The sequence below is a fragment of the Capricornis sumatraensis genome, chromosome X (assembly GCF_032405125.1).
Source record: "Capricornis sumatraensis isolate serow.1 chromosome X, serow.2, whole genome shotgun sequence".
Taxonomy (NCBI): Eukaryota; Metazoa; Chordata; class Mammalia; order Artiodactyla; family Bovidae; genus Capricornis; species Capricornis sumatraensis.
In genome coordinates this window covers 40,301,971-40,322,452 of record NC_091092.1, presented here as the reverse complement: position 1 = coordinate 40,322,452, position 20,482 = coordinate 40,301,971, and the positions used below count along the sequence as shown (strand labels likewise).

Genomic DNA, 20,482 nt, shown 5'->3' with positions numbered 1-20,482 from the left:
TGAATGATATAAGAGCAATGAGTCATCCATCATTTCATATGAAACTTCTGTTATTGACCAGCCTTCCCTTCTTCTCTCCCTCCTTCTCTTCCCCCCTCTTTCCCTTTATCCTTCCTTCTCCCAGGGTATCAATGGACTTTTTTCAGATGACCTTTCTGGAAAAGTATTGTGGGAAGGGAAATGTCATTTAGAGTAATCATCTGGAGCCTTCAGTCCAACTTACTGTGGGTCACTATCTCTGAGAATTAACCTCAATTCCAGGGAGAAAAGCCAAGCCCCGGGGGGTGGGAAGGGGAAGCTCTGTCAGCGGCTCCTGCAGCATGTAAATGAATCTGACTCCCCACTGACATGTCTTTCTAGCATATGATTAATGGAAGATAGATTCTGAGGATGTTGCTCCCTCAAGCATTTGCCTTCAGTTGGAAAATCAGAGTCAGACATATTTCTTAGTCTGAGCGTTGACTTTTAGTCCTTCTTTTATGTCTTTCAAATCTTGCGGTGTAGGATAAGTGAGCTTCTACCAAACAGAGGGGCAGCCTTTTCCTGAAGCTGGTTCCTGTTGTCAGTCACCTTGAGCGTGATGTTCTGAAACTTGAGGAAGGAGTCAGAGACTTGGTTTCGGGTCAGAGCTCTGCCACAGACGACTCGTGACCTGGGGCAAGTCCCTATCACTCATCCCTGGTCTTTGGTGTTCTTGTTGGTAAACTGATTGGACCAGATGACCTCTGAGGGGCCTGCCTGCTCTGCTACTCTGCAAAATATGGATCTGTTACTTTCATCTGTGGGTACTCCCATCAGTCCCTGTCACAAGGGCTTTGCTTTCAGCAGGCAGGTGAGCTTACACACATGAAATGTGGCTTTCAGCCATCTGGAGAATATGTGTGGAGGGGGCTACAGAGCACTACCCAGGCTCCCCACTCTGTGAGAAGAGAGCCCTACCTCTTCTCAAAAAACTAAGGCCCCAACTGGCCCCGTATGGTGCTTGGGAAGTGCCATTTAAAAGAGTTTCTAGGAAATTCCATGGCAATCCAGTGGTTAGGACTCTGTACTTTCACTGCCATGGCCCAGGTTTAGTCCCTGGTCAGAGAACTAAGATCTTGCAAACTGCGTTTCAAGGCCAAAAATAAATAAATAAATAATGAGGACTTCTACATTGTCAAAGATGGTAGGATACTTGTCCCTTCGCCAACCAAAACGGAATCAGGAATTCTGTTTCACAACATTATCACTGTCTGATTTCACATACTGTAAGTGTTCCCATTCAGGCACATGTCAGATAAGTACAAAAAATCTCTTTTCTCCAGGACTCAGCTCATCCCAATGTGCTACTCAGTTGTAATTTGGAGGAGCGCTTGGCCCCTGGCTCCCCAGCACTACACCACTCCCTTTTTGCCTTAGAGAGGAAATGCAATGGTCCAGAGTCTCTTATCTATACCATGAAATATGACCCTTTGATGCATAGTACCTCTAGAGCTCTTGTGAGCTTTTAACACTCCAGAAACTTCAAAATCAGTCCTTCTGTTCCAGCACGATCTTTGTGTCTCTGGTGCCCCTTCTTGTACTCACTCCAACATGCCATGGGATTCTTTCTTGAGTTAGAGAGGTTGGTGGGGGATTCAGTTCAGTTCAGTCTCTCAGTCATGTCCAACTCTTTGCGACCCCACGAACGGCAGCAAGCCAGGCCTCCCTGTCCATCACCAACTCCCGGAGTCCACCCAAACCCATGTCCATTGAGTCGGTGATGCCATCCAACCATATCTTCCTCTGTCATCCCCTTCTCCTCCTGCCCTCAATCGTTCCCAGCATCAGGGTCTTTTCAAATGAGTCAGCTCTTCGCATCAGATGGCCAAAGTATTGGAGTTTTAGCTTCAAAATCAGTCCTTCCAATGTACACCCAGGACTGATCTCCTTTAGGATGGACTGGTTGGATCTCCTGGCAGTCCAAGGGACTCTCAGGAGTCTTCTCTAATACCACAGTTCAAAAGCATCAATTCTTCAGTGCTCAGCTTTCTTTATAGTCCAACTCTCACATCCATACATGACTACTGGGAAAACAATAGCCTTGACTAGACGGACCTTAGTCGGCAAAGTAATGTCTCTGCTTTTGAATGTGCTATCTAGGTTGGTCATAACTTTCCTTCCAAGGAGTAAGTGTCTTTTAATTTCATGGCTGCAGTCACCATCTGCAGTGATTTTGTAGCACCCAAAAATAAAGTCTTCCACTGTTTCTACTGTTTCGCGTCTATTTCCCATGAAGAGATGGGACCAGATGCCATGATCTAGTTTTCTGAATGTTGAGCTTTAAGCCAACTTTTTCACTCTCCTCTTTCACTTTCATCAAGAGGCTCTTTACTTCTTCTTCACTTTCTGCCATAAGAGTGGTGTCATCTGCATATCTGAGGTTATTGATATTTCTCCCGGCAATCTTGATTTCAGCTTGTGCTTCTTCCAGCCCAGAGTTTCTCATGATGTACTCTGCATAGAAGTTAAATAAGCAGGGTGACAATATACAGGTTTGACGTACTCCTTTTCCAATTTGGAACCAGTCTGTTGTTCCTTGTCCAATTCTAACTGTTGCTTCCTGACCTGCATACAGGTTTCTCAAGAGGTAGGTCAGGTGGTCTGGTATTCCCATCTCTTTCAGAATTTTCTGCAATTTATTGTGATCCATGCAGTCAAAGGCTTTGGCATAGTCAAAAAGCAGAAATAGATCTTTTTCTGGAACTCTCTTGCTTTTGCGATGATCCAGCAGATGTTGGCAGTTTGATCTCTGGTTCCTCTGCCTTTTCTAAAACCAGCTTGAACATCCAGAAGTTCATAGTTCATGTACTGATGAAGCCTGGCTTGGAGAATTTTGAGCATTACTTTACTAGCATGTGAGATGTGTGCAATTGTGTGGTAGTTTGAGTATTCTTTGGCATTGCCCTTCTTTGGGATTGGAATGAAAACTGACCTTTTCCAGTCCTGTGGCCACTGCTGAGTTTTCCAAATTTGCTGACATATTGAGTGCAGCACTTTCACAGCATCATCTTTTAGGATTTGAAGTAGTTCAACTGGAATTCCATCACCTCCACTATCTTTGTTCGTAGTGATGCTTCCTCAGGCCCACTTGACTTCACATTCCAGGATGTCTGGCTCTAGCTGAGTGATCACACCATTGTGATTATCTGGGTCGTGAAGATCTTTTTTGTACAGTTCTTCTGTGTATTCTTGTCACCTCTTCTTTATATCTTCTGCTCCTGTTAGGTCCCTACCATTTCTGTCCTTTATTGAGCCCATCTTTTGCATGAAATGTTCCCTTGGTATCTCTAATTTTCTTGAAGAGATCTCTAGTCTTTGCCATTCTATTGTCTTCCTCTGTTTCTTTGCATTGATCGCTGAGGAAGGCTTTCTTATCTCTCCTTGCTATTCTTTGGAACTCTGCATTCAGATGGTTATATCTATCCTTTTCTCCTTTGCTTTTCACTTCTCTTCTTTTCACAGCTATTTGTAAAGCCTCCTCAGACAGCCATTTTGCCTTTTTGCATTTCTTTTTCTTGGGGACGGTGTTGATCCCTGTCTCCTGTACAATGTCACAAACCTCCGTCCATAGTTCATCAGGCACTCTGTCTATCAGATCTAGTCCCTTAAATCTATTTCTCACTTCCACTGTATAATCATAAGGGATTTGATTTAGGTCATATCTGCATGGTCTAGTGGTTTTCCCCACTTTCTTCAATTTAAGTCTGAATTTGGCAATAAGGAGTTCATGATCTGAGCCACAGTCACCTCCCAGTCTTGTTTTTGCTGACTGTATAGAGCTTCTCCATCTTTGGCTGCAAAGAATATAATCAATCTGATTTCAATGTTGGCCATCTGCTGATGTCCATGTGTAGAGTCTTCTCTTGTGTTGTTGGAAAAGTGTGTTTGCTATGACCAGTGTGTTCTCTTGGCAGAATTCTACTAGCCTTTGCCCTGCTTTATTCCGTACTCCAAGGCCAAATTTGCCTGTTACTCCAGATGTTTCTTGACTTCCTACTTTTGCATTCCAGTCCCCTATAATGAAAAGGACATCTTTTTTGGGTATTAGTTCTAAAAGGTCTTGTAGGTCTTCATAGAACCATTCAACTTTAGCTTCTTCAGCATTACTGGTTGGAGCATAGACTTAGATTACCGTGCTATTGAATGGCTTGCCTTGGACATGAACAGAGTCGGGGGTTAGCGAGTTATTTTTCCATTTTCCATGTTATCATTGTGGGGAAACCAGGCTGTGCCTGGTGCTATATCCAGTGCTCATTTCCACACACATACAGCCCAGCCGTGTTATCCAGTAATTGTGACTTTTGCAACCTGAATACCTGCAGGAAAAAAAAAAAAAATGCTCCCCGGGGGAATGGAGGCACGACTCAGCCAGCCCTGGAAATTCTGAATGGCTCCCATTCTTCACAGTTTAAATGGTAAAGGAGGTCTGTTTCCCCCACAAAAACCAGGGTTTGCACTTTGTCTCTCTCAGCACCTAACAACAATATTAGAGCTCATTAAAATCAACCCAGGACTCCAGAAGGGGCAGCCTTCATGGGGGGGAAAAGCTTTTCCCTTGTGCTGTTCTGGAAAATACCACAATGCTGAGAGCAGACATTTATCTCGAGTAGTTTTCCTCTAACGATTTCCCCCACGCGCACCCAAGGTGCCTGCCTCCTAGACAGCACATGGCCAGCGGCCCAGCTGAACCGGTGCAGTTGCCTGCAGCCTGCTCAGAAGAACCTTAAATGCTATTTATTGACTGCCCGCCATCCGCAGAAGGCCTGTTACTGGGTTCCCTGTCTTTGGGGGAGTCCCTGAAGAAAGGATCTCATGGGCCTCCAGATTTCCCACAATCTGGAGAAGGCAAGGGAGCCACCTCTCTGGTTTCCTCATCTGTGTAATGGGAGGTGGGGGCGAGAATGGTAGTCCGCTCCACCCCACCCTTGGCCCCCACTTCTCCTATGCTCAACTCCCCTCCCTAAGGCTCTATCAGGGGCCCACAAAAACCTCAGAAGCAGTCCTTCCTTTCACATCCTGGCATATCCAACTCCCTCCTCCTGAGACTTCCTACTCGGGCCAGGGCCCTTGTGCCCTTGGCCTGTAGCTCCTCAGGCTGTGTTCAGTGCCCAGGCCTAAGTAGGGGTGTATGACTCAGTGAGAGCACACAGCCGCAGGCTCAGACATGCTTGGCCAAAGACCAAATAGGGCACCATCAGCCAGGGCACTGGGCAAGCATTTGAGCTCAGGAATCACACAGACCCGACAGACAGTCACTAGCTAGCTTTGTGATTTTTAGGAAGGTTGAATAACATCTTTTAGCTGAATACCCATGTCTGTAGAGCAACAACAGTAACAATAATAGGAACTAACATTTGTTAACTGCTGGGTTCCAAGCTCAGTTCCAAGAACTTTATATATAACAGTCATGTTTTCTTCATTGAGACCCACGACAAGAGATACCAAGGATGCTTATCCGGAGAGCAAGACCTTAACCATGGTGGTCCCAGTGGCAGCACTTAGACATTTCCTCCAGCTTCCTCTGTCTCCTGGGGGGTGAAGTTTACCCCTTTTCACCTCTGCCCGCTCTCTTCGGAGAAAAGAAGAAAACCAACTCCTCTCTCTGGCTGCCCCAGATGCCACCTCTTGGGGGATGACAATTTGCCAGAAGATGCCACATGGAAATACTCCAAAAGCTGAGAAGTACCATGTGGAGAGGGGGGAGTCTCTGGAAGGGAAGGCAGGAAGCATGAGTTGATTAATCAGTGGCAGAACTAGTCTCTATGGGACATGGATGGATTGTGTCCTTCAAGAGGCCCCTCATCTCCACACTGGAAGGGGCTTTCTCTAAAAGTTCTTTCCACCTCAGAACCACACTGAGTACTGATGATCCGAGACTCACGGAGTAATTTTAGAACACACAAAATTTCAGGGGGCAGGATAAACAGCAAAACTTTTCACACTGCCAAGCAGTTGAGTGGACTCTGGGTGAAGGCTGGTAACTACGGGTCATAAAGCTTGGAATTTCACATCTTGTTAAAAATCTCAGCTTTCTCACTGTTTACAGAAGTCCTTAGATTTATGTACTTTGGAGCCTACTGGGCTTTGGGAAGGAGAGGAACTAGATTTCCTTTAAAAAGAAGTAAATATCACCAGGACTGTGGTGATGAGTTCTGTGTGAAGTCCTGTGAAGAGTTTCACGTTGGGTTCAAATTTACAGACTTTAGAAAATCTTCTTTTCTTCCCTTTCACCAAATAAGAAACCATCATTTTCCTGCCTTGTAAAAGACAGGAAAGAAGAATGGCATTGGAAAACATCTTTCTTTTTAAGGAAAATCTATTTGTGCTTTGTTGAATGTTTCCCCACAGTACACACAGGCTAACTTTTAGTTAATCAGGGGTGGGGGGGGGGCGTCAGTTAATTAAGACATTGATTAAGGTATTACTTTTCACACACAGAACTGCTCCTTCCTTCGGGTGAGGTGTGAAAAACAACAGAAAACCCCTTGCCAGGAGAACTGGATGGCTTATTTGCAGGGGTGCGAGACCTTCAGCGTTTCCTAAATTAGCTTTGTGTCCAGGAGATACTTTTCCTGGAGTGCTTGTGTACTGCTGCTGCTAAGTCGCTTCAGTCGTGTCCGACTCTGTGCGACCCCATAGATGGTAGCCCACTACTCTTAAGTCAAGCCATTCAAGGAGCCAGTGAAAGTCTTGGCTGTCTTATAGATCAGTGGGCTCCCAAGGATGGGTCCTGTTTTCCACCTCTCTTGCGTTGCCCAGCATCAGTTCGTCACAGCATCAGCTTAAAGGGGGGAAAGGAGAGACATTCAGCATCCAGTGTGGTGAAGACAATCAAGTGATTGGAAGAAATCCACTTTATGTGACTATAAAGGCTCACAGTTCTCACTAGACCAAACATGACTGCTAAGCCACAAGAATGGTTTGACAAATGCACCAAAGACAGCACATCTAAATGAGCATCCAGCCACTTCAAAGTCGTCCCCGCTTCAAGTCCCACACTTCTTACGTGAGTCTGCTGCCACGGCTGCTCATAGCGTTTAAGGAACACCTCTTTGGGGACCGCTGGTATATGAGTCACTCAAGAAAAACAGTTAAAATGGCAATCCTAGGGCTTGGGGGATCCAATCCCATGGGAAGGGATTGCCTTTGAATCAATTAACTATACTTGTGTTTTATCTACGCTCACATATTAATGTTGTTTGATCTGTAAGCCATCTTCCTTGCCTTGACCTCGTCATTTACATGCAATGGTAGGTTCCGTGCAGTTGGTTTCAACATCATCAACCAAGGAAGGAGACCAGACCTTCAGCGTTAATGACTCAGTGTCATGTAGAGCCCCACTCTGAAGTCTACTTAGGACCACCAACCACAGTTCTTATTTCTGTACCACTAATCATTACTCCAAGAACAAGATGTGCAAAAGCTGAACTTTAAAATACAGAACTAAGCTACAGGTATAACAAAATGTTCAGTCCTATTGATGTGGGCTAAGAATTTGTTTCCTTTCTTAAATTAACTTTTTATTGATCGCTCCTATGACCTTAACTTGTACAATTTTAGTGGTCTCCTTCCATTAAAAAAATGGCTTTTATATTTATTTCCCCTTTGAGTGATGTAAGAAACTTATTGTGGCCTTTCGTGAACCAGCAGCCTTAAAGGAAAGTTAAACGTTTACAGCATAATCTTCATAACTTTGCTCAGGCCAAGTTCTCTGGGCTTTCCCTTGACAGCAGTGGGCTTCCTTAGGCTTGTTTTGTCATGCTTTTGTCTCTTGGGGTCACTTATCCACACTCTGGGGACCCCCGGGATCTCTGAGGGACTTTTGATTTCTGAAGCCACATGCCTAGGACAGTGGTTCTCAAGCACACACGTGCATCAGAATTTTCCACACAGTGTCCGACTCTTTGAGTGGAATTCTCCAGGACAAAATACTGGAGTGGGTAGCCTTTCCCTCCTCCAGGGGATCTTCCTGACCCAGGGATCGAACCCAGGTCTCCCACATTGCAGGCGGATTCTTTACCAGCTGAGCCACAAGGGAAGCCCAAGAACACTGGAGTGGGTAGCCTATCACTTTTCCAGTGGATCTTCCCAACCCAGGGAACCGAACCAGGGTCTCCTGCATTGCAGGTGGATTCTTTACCAATTGAGCTATCAGGGAAGCCCAGGAAGCTAACAGGGAATTTCCCATAGAGCTTGTTAAAACAGATCGCCGGGCTCCAGCCCCTGCATTTCTGCTTCAGTGGTTTGACCCAAGAATGTGCATTTCTGACAATTTATGAAATGATGCTGATGCTGCTGATTCTGGGCCATGATGTGAGAACCACATCCTTAGCTTGTTCATAAAAGTCCTGGGTTTGTGTCCCAGTGGTAGCATGGGGAGAATACATGTTCTACAGTCAAAGAGAAACTGATTCATATCTGAGCAATCCTATTTAATTGATGCTGAAGCTGAAGCTTCAATACTTTGGCCACCTGATACAAAGAGCTGACTCATTAGAAAACCCTGATGCTGGGAAAGATTGAGGGCAGGAGAAGAAGGAGGTGACAGAAGATGAGATGGTTGGATGTCATCACTCACTCAATGGACATGAGTTTGACCAAACTCCAGGAGATAGTGAAGGACAGGGAAGCCTGGTGTATTGCCGTCCATGGGGTCGCAAAGAGTCGGACGTGACTGAACAAGAACAGCAACTTAACTTGTGGCAAGGCACTGGGTCAAATCACATTCTCTGTTAGTCTCAGCTTCTTCATCATTAGAATGGGAATAACAATACTGGACTCACAGTATTGTTGTAAGTTGACACGTAAGTTACTGTGCAAGTGTGAAAGTGTTAGTCCTCAGTCATCTCCAACTTTTTGCAACCCCCTGGACTGTACCCCACCAGGCTCCTCTGTCCATGGGATTCTCCAAGCAAGAATACCAGAATGGGTTGCCATGTCCTCCTCCAGGGGATCTTCCTGGCCCAGGGATCAAACCTGGGCCTCCTGCATTGCAGGCAGATTCTTTACTATCTGAACCACAGGTTTAAGTGCCAGACACCAATGCCCTCAGCTCCTTGCTATGCAACTAGTTGGCATAAGGCAATGCCCTCTCTTTGCAGCCAAAAGCCTCCCCTTTTTAAGGATTACTGGTCTGTTCTGGGCATGTTTTATTATACCATCCTAGGTAATCAACAGACACAAAGACAGGAACTACTAAAAATATATGCCTTCAGCCCAGGAATAGTCCTTGCAGTTAGATTGATTCCCGAGAACCACCGGCCATTTGTGACTTGTGGGCAAATCTTTGCTGTCGAAGCCTTGAATTCTTTACCTCTAAAGTGAAGACATTGATTTAGATGATTCGCCATCTCAAAAGTTTCTTCTTGCTCTGCCAAGTCTCAAAATCTGTGACTTAGAACTCGGGTACTTATTTCAGCATAGTCTGTTTCAATGAACATGAAAACTGTATGGTTCTCATTTTATCCATTTCAGTTCAGTCGCTTAGTCGTGCCCGACTCTTTGGGACCCCATGGACTGCAGCATGCCAGGCCTCCCTGTCCATCACTACCTCTTGGAGTCTACTCAAACTCATGTCCATTGAGTCGGTGATGCCATCCAACCATCTCTTCCTCTGTCGTCCCCTTCTCCTCCCACCTTCAATCTTTCCCAGCATCAGGGTCTTTTCCAATGAGTCAGTTCTTCACATCAGGTGGCCAAAGTATTGGAGTTTCAGCTTCAGCACCAGTCTTTCCAATGAATATTCAGGACTGATCTCCTTTAGGATGGACTGGTGGGATCTCCTTGCAGTCCAAGGGATTCTCAAGAGTCTTCTCCAACACCACAGTTCAAAAACATCAATTCTTCGGTGCTCAGCTTTCTTTATAGTCCAACTCTCACATCCATACATGACTACTGGAAAAAACATAGCCTTGACTAGACAGACCTTTGTTGACAAAGTAATGTCTCTGCTTTTTAATATGCTGTCTAGGTTGATCATAACTTTCCTTCCAAGGAGCAAGCGTCTTTTAATTTCATGGCTGCAATCACCATCTGCAGTGATTTGGGATCCCCCCAAAATAAAGTCTGTCACTGTATCTATTTACATACGCTTAATGTCTTTAAACTTCCCACCCTTCTTTAAAATTGGACTACTACACAGAAAGTCAGGGACAAGTGCTAAATGTAACTAGATCCCCTTCATAGCTAGAGCCCCTTAAAATGTTCCTGCACAGGTGTAAAATGGTAGTTCTGTTATTTAATACTGACATCTAGTGGCTTTTCTGTATCAAAGACAGCGATAGGCATTTCCTGTGAGCTCACCATAAGCTCTGCTGTTTCTGCTGCAGACATCCAATTAACAGTCTTTTACTAATCACTTACTTTATGTCAAACATTATTCCAGGCCCCAGGGGGGCTTATGTTAATAAATGCTACATGGTCCCTACTCTTCTAGAGCTCATAGTCCAACGGAGGAAGCAGACAAATCACTAGACAATCACAGCCCATCGTGCTGAATGTTACAATGGGAGAATACCAGCACAGTTGAAACAGAGGAATACCAGGGTAGGTAACTCTGCCCCGGAAGGTCAAAGAAAGGTTCATGGAGGAGGCAGTCTTTGAGTTTAGTCTTGGAGGTTTCCAGGTGATCTACAAAAGACAGATTGGAGCCATTCCAAACAGTAGGGACTCCATATACAAAGGGAAAGGACCTGTAGGATCTTTGCCTGGAACCAATGTAGAACATTAAAATTACTTTTGCATACTTGGAGCATAGAATATAGAGCAGGGGTTGTCAGCCTTGGCACTGCTGATAATTAGCCACTAGCCTGCACTGTAGGATGTTTAGAAGCATTCCTAGACTCAACTCAGTAGATGTCGGTAGCACCTACTGCCCAGTTGTAGCAACCAAAATGTCTCCAGGTATTTCCAGATGTCCTAGGGTCAGGGAATGGAAGTGGGGAGGGTTCGAATTACTCATGGTTGAGAAAGACTCGTGTCGAGGGAGCTTCATAGAGATCAGACTGAAGAGAAAGAAAGGTGGTTGTCAGGTGCCAGCCACAAGGCTGTGGGTCACATGTAGAGAGCTTGCACTTCATGTCACAACTGATAGGGAGCCATTAAGAGGTCTTAACTAGGGAGTGGTAGGTCAGATGTGTGTCATAGGAGAGTGTGGACTGGATGTCAGTCCAGGGCCAGGGAGGTGGGCCAGGATGCTGATACAGTGATCAGGTAGAAAAGTGATGAGGGCCTGACCCCAGGCAATGGTAGAAAGGATGGATTTGGGAGCTAATAAGAACTAGAGACTGTTACACAGAGTGAACTGAGTTCAGAAAGAGAAAGACAAATATCATATATTAACCCATATATGTGGAATCTAGGAAACTGGCACAGATGAAGTTATTTGCAAAGCAGAAATAGAGACACAGATGTAGAGAACAAACGTACGGGTACCAAGCGGGGAAGGGCAGGTGGGATGAACTGGGAGATTGGGATTGGCAGACATATACTACCATGTATAAAACAGACAACTAAAAAGAACCTACTATATAGCACAGGGAACTCTACTCAGTGCTCTGTAATGAGCTAAATGAGAAAGAAATTTTTAAAAAGTGGGGGGATATGTGTATGCATATAGCTGATTCACTTTACTGTACAGCAGAAACTAACACAATGTTGTAAAGCAACTACACTCTAATAAAAGTGGTGTTTTTTTTTTAAAAAAAAAAAGAACTAGAATCAGCAGGACTTGGGGAAAATTCAGACACTGAAGGTAAGCGAGAGAGAGGAGTCAAAGATGGCCCCCGGGTTTCTTGCCTGGGACACTCTTTCTTTGGTTGCTGTTGTTTCCACATTTATTTACCAATGACAAGCAAAAGTTGGCCTGGAATTGCAGAGGACGGCAAATGCTTCACTATGTCCTGCCTGTCAAGGCACCATGGTCGCATAGAGGCACCAAACAAGGGTCTTTAAATCAACATGGGTAACTGAGGGGGAGTCACGACTCTAAAGATGTGACACCTGGTCATCCTAATGAAGTGACATGTTTGATCACAAGATATTTCTGTCCAATCCCTACTAACTGAAATAGGCTGAGTGTGATTTTTCTGTGGCCGAGATTGGCTCACTTGTTTAAAATTAAATCACAGCATTCAGCAGCACCCTTTGGGTTTATCAACCTGAAGGGGAGATTTCCAGCAACTACCAGACACCTGCTCTCGCCTGCATCTTGTTCTGTTTTGATCAGTGCTTGGATGCAGGCATTGCCAGAAGACAAGAAGAAGATATGGTGAAGATATCAGGGGATATAATCAAAATCCAGATGCGTTTTGACAGCCTTAGACTTCCTCTACCAAGAAGAAATTAAACGGGGCCACAGACAAACTGCATCTGTTCAGGACAAAGTAGAGTGGGTTTTCAAATGACCTGCGTGTGAAACAGTGAAAGAAGGTAGTTGATGGTGTATCAGCGGTGTGCTACATCTGCCAAAAGGGCTGATGTGATATGAGGCCACATTAAGAGAAACGGTGTCGAGAATGAGGGTGGTGATAGACTGCCCTACTTGTTCCTTGTCAGACTGTGCCTAGAGGGCACATTCCAATCAACTGGAATATGTTCAGAGGCAAACAAAAGCATAGTGAGGGGACCTGAAGCAGTGGAGAGAATAGTTGAAAACTATATTTAACATACAGAAGAGAAGCCACCGGGTTTCTGAAATGCTGTCTTCCAATACCTGAAGCCACACATGTGAAATTAACAAATGCTCTCTAAGTCAGTCCTCAAGGTCTGCAGCTGACAACTCCACATCTTAAGCCCAGATCACTCTTTGAGGCTCTATCTGTCCATTCAGTCAGACCTGGGAGGCCCCCTCACCCCTCCTCCTCCCTCTCCCCAAGTCTTGTTACTTCAACCCCGCCTCCAAATGCCTCCCTAGTCTGCCCTTTTCTTCTGTCTCATTTTCTACAGTAACATCAACTCACTTCCCCAGTTCCACCACACACCATACACAGCGATCTTTCTGAAACACAGGCTCCATCGTGTCACTCCCCTGCCTAAAACCCTCTAAAGGCCTCTCTGTTGCCTTCATAAATCTAAATTCTTTTTTTTCTTCTTTTTTTCTGGCTGTACCTAACAACTTGAGGGATCTTAGTTCCCTGACCAGGAATTGAACCCAGGCCCTAGGCAGTGAAAGTGCTGAGTCCTAACCACTGGACTGCCAGGAAATCCCAGAAGTCTCAATTCTTTAATGTGGCATCTGAGGCCTTCCACGACCCTGTCCATGGCTGCCTCTCCACCCTCCATTCCTGCCACTTGCCAGGAACTCCCAGTAAGAGGTTTCTTGTGTTCTTCCTCTGTACACAACAGGCTAGTTTTATGCCTTTGCTCCTTCTGACCTTTCTGTGTCCTACTCCATTTCACTCTTCTTGCCTCATCTAATTCTTCCTTGTTTTTGAAAATAAAGCTACAGAAACCCTTCTATTATTAGGCTTGGCTGAGAATCACTGCAAGGTGCTTTCATGGTGCCTTGTGCCCGCTCCAGTCATTAATAGCGCATGAGATAGGGATGCTCCCCTCTGGGCCCTCTGACGTATCTGTGGGCATCTCCAGGCCCTCTTCCTGAATCAACCCTGAATATTCACTGGAAGGAGGGATGCTGAAGCTCCAATACTTTGGCCACAAAGACTAATCCAAGTGTGTCACTGGTCTTCATAAATTTCTTTTTTTTCCCAAATAATCAGACTAATTGCCATGAAGCTGTGGCCTCAGGCCTAGCATGAAGGCTTAAGAGTTGATGCAAAGAGTTGACTCATTAGAAAAGACCCCGATGCTGGGAAAGATTGAAGGCAGGAGTAGGAGGGGAAGACAGGACGAGATGGTTGGATGGCATCACCGACTCAATGCACATGAGTTTGAGCAAGCTCCAGGAGATGGTGAGGGACAGGGAAGCCTAGCGTGCCACAGTCCATGGGGTCGCAAAGAGTCGGACATGACTTAGCAACTGAACACCAATAATCAGGCCCTTTTCCAGTGCCAGTCACACCGATGCTTGAGCAAACAAGCACAGGAAGAGTGCCACCTATGCTTCAGTGCTCCTTTGGCTCTCCACTCACTGTGCCATTGGCTTGGGCTTTCACGCCCTCGGTTGCTCTGGGTGTGGCGGGGTCTTCTCTGACATTTCCCTGACAACCCCTCACTTAGAATAATGAGCATCCTCAATCCTTAGCCCTGTGAAACCTTCCAGGTGTTATCTGCACCTGCCTCTCCACCTCCAACACACTATGCCATTTGGGAGGCCACTGGACACTCCTGGAGACCCACCTTCGGCTGATCTTCCTTTTCGCCCAAGGATCATTTTCTGAGCAGCATCAAGTGTTTCTAATTGAGGCAGTCTGGCACCCTGGATCTATTCTCCTTGGAAGAAGAGGGCTGCTGGCAATCCCTGACTCTCCAGAGCTATTGGCATCTGAGTGAATGGCAGCTGTCATTACCAGCATATGGATATGCACACGTGCAGACGCCTTTAATTTCTCTGCTGCTGTGATAATCCCACAGTGCAGAGACCCTGAGACTGCCCACCTTGGACGGCCCTCCTTTCATACAGGCACTAGGAGAGACCTTCAGTTTGGAGAAGGGACACACCCATAACATGAAAGGCTCTGTCCATATCCGCCTTTGCATTCCTGGTCTGCCTCCTCTCTCTCTCCACGTGGGGATGGTGCTTACTGGTTTAGACACTAACCCTGGTGGTTATGATCTATCTGCTCTGAAGGACAAGGGAGAGTTTTTAGGGAGCAGAGCCACAGGCATGCACAAGGGGTGCACTCTAGAATTTACCAGAAGATGTCACTGTTGGCTTAAATCAGTAAAACAAATGTGGGCTGGAGGACTGTCAGCTGAGCATGAAGGTGACTCCATCATGGGGCTTTTAAACACCCATTTATAATGCATGCCTGGAAAAGCTGGTTGAAAGACTAATCCAAGTGTGTCACTGGTCTTCATAAATTTCTTTTTTTTCCAAATAATCAGACTAATTGCCATGAAGCTGTGGCCTCAGGCCTAGCATGAAGGCTTAATAAATCTGTACCAAAGGAGTGAATGAGTGAATACCACAGCAAGGAATGGAAGTGTGGAGGCCATGGGAACAGCAGTCACCTTTGTTGGTCAAGGCTACTGGGGAAGAAAAGCTGCTAGTTGTTAGCAGTGGGTCTTTACAGAAATGAATTTGGCCGCAGCCAGACAGAGTGAGGCCAGTCAATGTGGGTTTGCCACCCCTCCAGCCTCACTCCAGGATGCTTCTCTTCTGTCCCATGCTTGTTTACTCCACGATATCATAGAAGGTGATATTTTTAATTTTTTATGGTTTTTTCCAGTCACTTAGATTGTCCAGAGTTTTTTAAGATGATGAGGCATGACCTTCCCAGTTCCCAACTCTCTCCTTCTTCCCTGGGATAGTTCATTAAAGAAGTAATTAAAGGAGTCACTGGGATTCTGCTTTTTGTCTGGTACAACATTGATAAGGACGAGATGAGAGTTAAAGAGGAATATGTAGAGTTCTTGTTGCAGAAAACCTACTCTAAACAGAAATACAAACAAAAAATTGTGATTCAGTATCAAAAATATTTTAGCAAAGGTTAACTGTGGAAGTGTCACTGAAGAAGAGATGATGACTGGCAGCAGGAGTGGGATAAAGTTTCTCGGAGGAGAGATCATACTTGGACTGGAAATTGCAGGATGCCTAGAATTTTCCAGTTAAAGAAGGAGGGTTACGCCAGGCAGAGGGAACACCATGAATAGAAGAGAAGCACACAGGATAGATCTCAGGGTGCCTGAATTGCTCAGAGGCCAAGACTTGGGAGGAATGTTTGCTCAGAGGACATCAGCCAGCAGACCTAGCCAGTTGGGTGCTCCTCACTCCTGGGTGCAGAGGCAGCATCCCTCAGGTGGAAAAGAATAAACTTCAGAAAAGCTACAAGCCATTCCCCAGGTTTCCTTTAAGAAATTAATGTTAATATTCAGTGTTTATTGTCATCTTCCTTCCACAATAGGCCCATCCATGACCTCATCCTTCATCCACTGAACCTGAGTGGAAGCTCATTTCTTAATTAAAGTACAGCTGCAAAGTTGTTTTTCCCTTACTCACATCATAAGCCAGGATGCTTCTGCTATGTGTGTGTGTGTGTGTGTGTGTGTGTGTGAGTGAGTGAGTGTGAGTGCACCTGCTCTATATGGGTGTGTGTGGGTGTGCGGTTTAAATGTTTACTAGTCTGCTATGTGAGCAAAGAACTCTTATCAGTTTGCAGCTTTAAAGTGAAGACAGTAACCCAGCAAAGCCTCCATACATGCTGACATCTCGGTGTCCTTTCAGTGGGTAATGAAAAAGGGCATTTTGGAACTAATAGAGTTAACTTGCCTCTGCTGGGAATATTAGCATGTGAGTGAAGGCAGATACCGAGGTAGTAACTTATATATATGCCATTGGCAGCTACCATGTCTATTTCAGTCAGTAACTAACCACAATGTTTATTTCTGGAGGCTCGGGCTGCACTGCCTATCTTCACATTCCACTGCCATCACGTAGGAGCCATGATGTTATGACAGCAGCCAGAATCAAAAGCATCATATCAGACACTCTTTCAACAAGGTTTTGTTAATAAGATATCCTGATTAGACTAGCTATTAGAAGAATGCTTTTGTGTATTTAGTGAGAAAGATTAGAACTTGAGTACTTGTAACCTCTTATCACTTCAGTAAAATCATTCCTTTCCATCGAGTCTCCATTTCATGATCAGTTATGGGAGTTTGGGAGTGGGGAGAAGGAAATAAATGAGGTCATTGGGAGGACTTTGTCACTAGCCGGAGAGAGAGAAACAGAGGGGGAAGGAGGAAGGGGGAGTGGCCTTTGCACCCGATGTATATGCTTTAAAAAGGAGCTCTCTGGACAGGCTAGCGGGCCTCATAGAGGGAACAATAGCACAGTCCACAGACAGCTGCCACCAGATTGCTGTCATTTTACTTTGGCCTCCCTTCCCGACCAGTGAACATCACAGATGCCCTGCCCCTTCCCTGACTCCACCTATGTCAGCCGCACCCCTGACCGCCGGCCTCTGTGCTTTGTCCACAGGAACTTCCACTACATCACCATCCTCCGTGACCCAGTGTCCCGGTACCTGAGTGAGTGGAGGCATGTCCAGAGAGGGGCAACATGGAAAGCGTCCCTCCACGTCTGCGACGGCAGGCCCCCAACCTCTGAAGAGCTGCCCAGCTGCTACACTGGAGACGACTGGTCCGGCTGCCCCCTGAAAGAGTTCATGGACTGTCCCTATAACCTAGCCAACAACCGCCAGGTGCGCATGCTCTCCGACCTCACACTCGTTGGCTGCTACAACCTGTCAGTCATGCCCGAAAAGCAGAGGAACAAGGTCCTCCTGGAAAGTGCCAAATCGAACCTGAAGCACATGGCATTCTTCGGCCTCACTGAGTTTCAGCGGAAGACCCAGTATCTGTTTGAGAAAACCTTCAACATGAACTTTATTTCTCCCTTTACCCAGTATAACACCACTAGGGCCTCTAGCGTAGAAATCAATGAGGAACTCCAAAAACGTATTGAGGGACTGAATTTTCTGGATATGGAATTGTACAGCTATGCAAAAGATCTCTTTTTGCAAAGGTATCAGTTTATGAGGCAGAAGGAGCATCAGGAAGCTAGACGGAAGCGTCAGGAACAACGCAAATTTCTGAAGGGAAGGTTCCTTCAGACCCATTACCAGACCCAGAGTCAGGGCCAGAACCCGAATCCGAGTCAGAATCCGAGTCAGAACCCAAACCTGAATGCTAGTCAGAGTGGGACTCAGAATCTGTTTCAGAATCTGATTCAGAATCTGACTCAGAGCTCGGGTCAGAATCCAAGTCCAAAGGAGAACCAGGAAAGCCAGAAGCAGAATCCAGGCCAAGAGCAGAGCGATGGCAACACCAGCAATGGCACCCATGACTATATAGGCAGCGTAGAGAAATGGCGCTAAGTGGCTCCCAAAGGCTTTCACACACTTCTCCCAAAGCGCCAGTCAAAATAGGGCAAATCCTCAAACATGAGAGCGTCCAAACACATCCTGCTTCCTAAAGTTTGGAAGTTGAAAAAAGTTAAGATGTCGCCTTTACAGTTGCCTTTCAATTCAGTGTTCTACTGTGCGTGGGTAAAACAAATTTCAATATGTAATTAAATTGCCTTTTTTTGTTTTTTGGTTTGTTGGAGTATTTATAAAATCCAAAAGCCAAACCAGACTCACCAGAAATTGCCGTTTAGATATGTTAAGAAGTTCTTAAATTAGTCATAGGGACAAAATGGAAACACAAAATGTGACCATTTAACTTATGCCTAAGAAATGGACTTTACATTATTCATGATACACTGTCAAAACCCAATCTTGGAAGCAAACATTTTTTCCAGGGGTAAGCATGAATATAACATAAACTAAACACGAAACTTCATTTTCTTCTGATTATAACCAAAAATCTATTTAAATAAAATAAGAACTGATGGTAGAGTTTACCAAATTGTAGAAAATGGAAAACTTCTCTCCCAAACATGAGTAGTTTTATGTAAAAATATTGGCTTTCGAGTAGAAAGGGACTCATCTTGTTATTTGAGATGTTTAAAATTTTAAACTTTTTCTACCTTCTGCTATTTAAAGGTTTTAAACAGGGTGTATCTCATATTAAACCAAACACTTTTTCCAAATGGAGTACCAATGTAAAGATCTAATTTCCAGACGATTTCTGGGCACTGTAATTTCAACAATTCTGGAATCTTTTTGGCGCTGCATCTCATTCATTTTAAAGCTTCTCCGAGTTGTGCTCATTCCAAACTAACCCGTTTTAGAATCTTTCTTCATCATCTAAATGGTGTGTTGCTGAATTTATTGTGATATATAATCCTGGATTAAAGTCAGGACTTTCTTTCTATAGAATTGTCTTATCAATGTTTGTGTAGTGAGATCCTTATCAAGAAACTCTTGACCAGGATGTGTCTTAAAATATTGCTGAAGTTAGTATTCTGTTCTTGATCAGATAGAATTGAACCTGAATGTGAATGAATTGTTATTTACTTTTTGTACATTTTTATTGTAATGTTTCCAATTGGGCTGGCTCTTTCTAGCCCATTAGTTCTTTTTCATGTTGACAGAGTGTAGACAATTACAAGAGAAAAACAAGATTGGAATAAGCACTAAGATAGCCAACGTTATTCAGTAACACCAAAAGCTTTACCTCGATACTTTGGGTGAGCCGTGTACCAGCTTTAGTTTTGAGAAAACAAAAGGCAAAAGTATTCTGCAGTGAGGTTAAACATCAGAAGCATATGGGTTGAAGAAAGTGTTTGGTATTGGAAGTCTGTGCAAAAACACTTTCAGGGTATCAAGTTTGAATTGCACGGGTCAAAAAGAAGTATATAACCCACTGTGCTAGCAAACATCCTGATTCTGGGCAGCTTCCATATTACGGGTTTTGCTATCCTTTCATAAGGACTTACACTAAGCCTCTGGCTGTAAATCAGAAAGGCAACTGCAAGTGGCATTTATGTTTTCATGAGGGACATGCTTAGAAATGTGACCGTAAAGTCACATCTTGTACAATCTGCTCATTTGCATGATCTAGTTTCATCTGTAATAATAAGGCCACAAACTGGACAAGAAGCTGAGTACTTGAGTTAAAAAATGTTTTTGACTCTGCGCTTGTATCAGTAGATCGAAATTTTGTTTTGCCTGACAGTATCGCAGTCCTGGGAATCTGAGAACTGGAAAACTGAAAGGAAAAAAAAAAATTTCAAAATCCAAAATACCTTAAAGTCAAACTGTTTTAGAGTGAAACTATTTTGTGTACTTTGTGTTTTTAAACTAATGATTCTGTAGATCACTGTGGTATTTCAGTTTCGTTTTGTTTTAATGGATGATGTTTGCTATTAAAGCTGATAGGTAATGTTGGAAAGCAGGATGAAGCCCGAGCCAGTGGAAAAGCTTGTTACAGAAAAAAAATATTTTGTGTTATTGCTGTGGTGTGCATGGTTTGCAGAGATTAAGTGCATTTTCTCTGTCTATACTGATTTATTGTATATAGGGGATGTTATAAATATACATTTTGGTCATCATCATGTAAATCCTATGACTTCAAATGTAAACATCTGTCCAATGATGTAGCTTTACAGACCATTTACTGATTTTGTGTAATTTAACAATAGATATAAAATAAAGTTTAAATTACAGATGCTGAGTTATTTTGTGATTTCAAAGTTTGCAGCCACTAGACAGACATCTCAAGGAGTTTCTTATTTTCCTCTTGGCCACCAGATATGGAGATGAGATGAGCCACTCTAATGTAGCATGTGCCAATGACCTTAACCTTGGGTACTTCCTTCTGAGGGTCCAGAGTGTGTTCTCTTTCAAATAAAACAAAGTTATCCATGAAAGACAAAGTTGGGTATGTGTTTTAG

General features: G+C 44.4%; 1 protein-coding gene across 2 annotated transcripts in view; it reads left to right on the top strand.

Moving 5' to 3' along the window:
* HS6ST2 (heparan sulfate 6-O-sulfotransferase 2) overlaps positions 1-18,020 on the top strand; it is a 377,867-nt gene extending 359,847 nt beyond the window's left edge. For both annotated transcript variants that reach the window (XM_068962896.1, XM_068962895.1), the window contains one exon: positions 17,123-18,020. In XM_068962896.1, the coding sequence (XP_068818997.1) occupies positions 17,123-18,020 (898 nt within the window). The remainder of the gene's footprint in view (positions 1-17,122) is intronic.
* Positions 18,021-20,482: the final 2,462 nt, after the last annotated feature.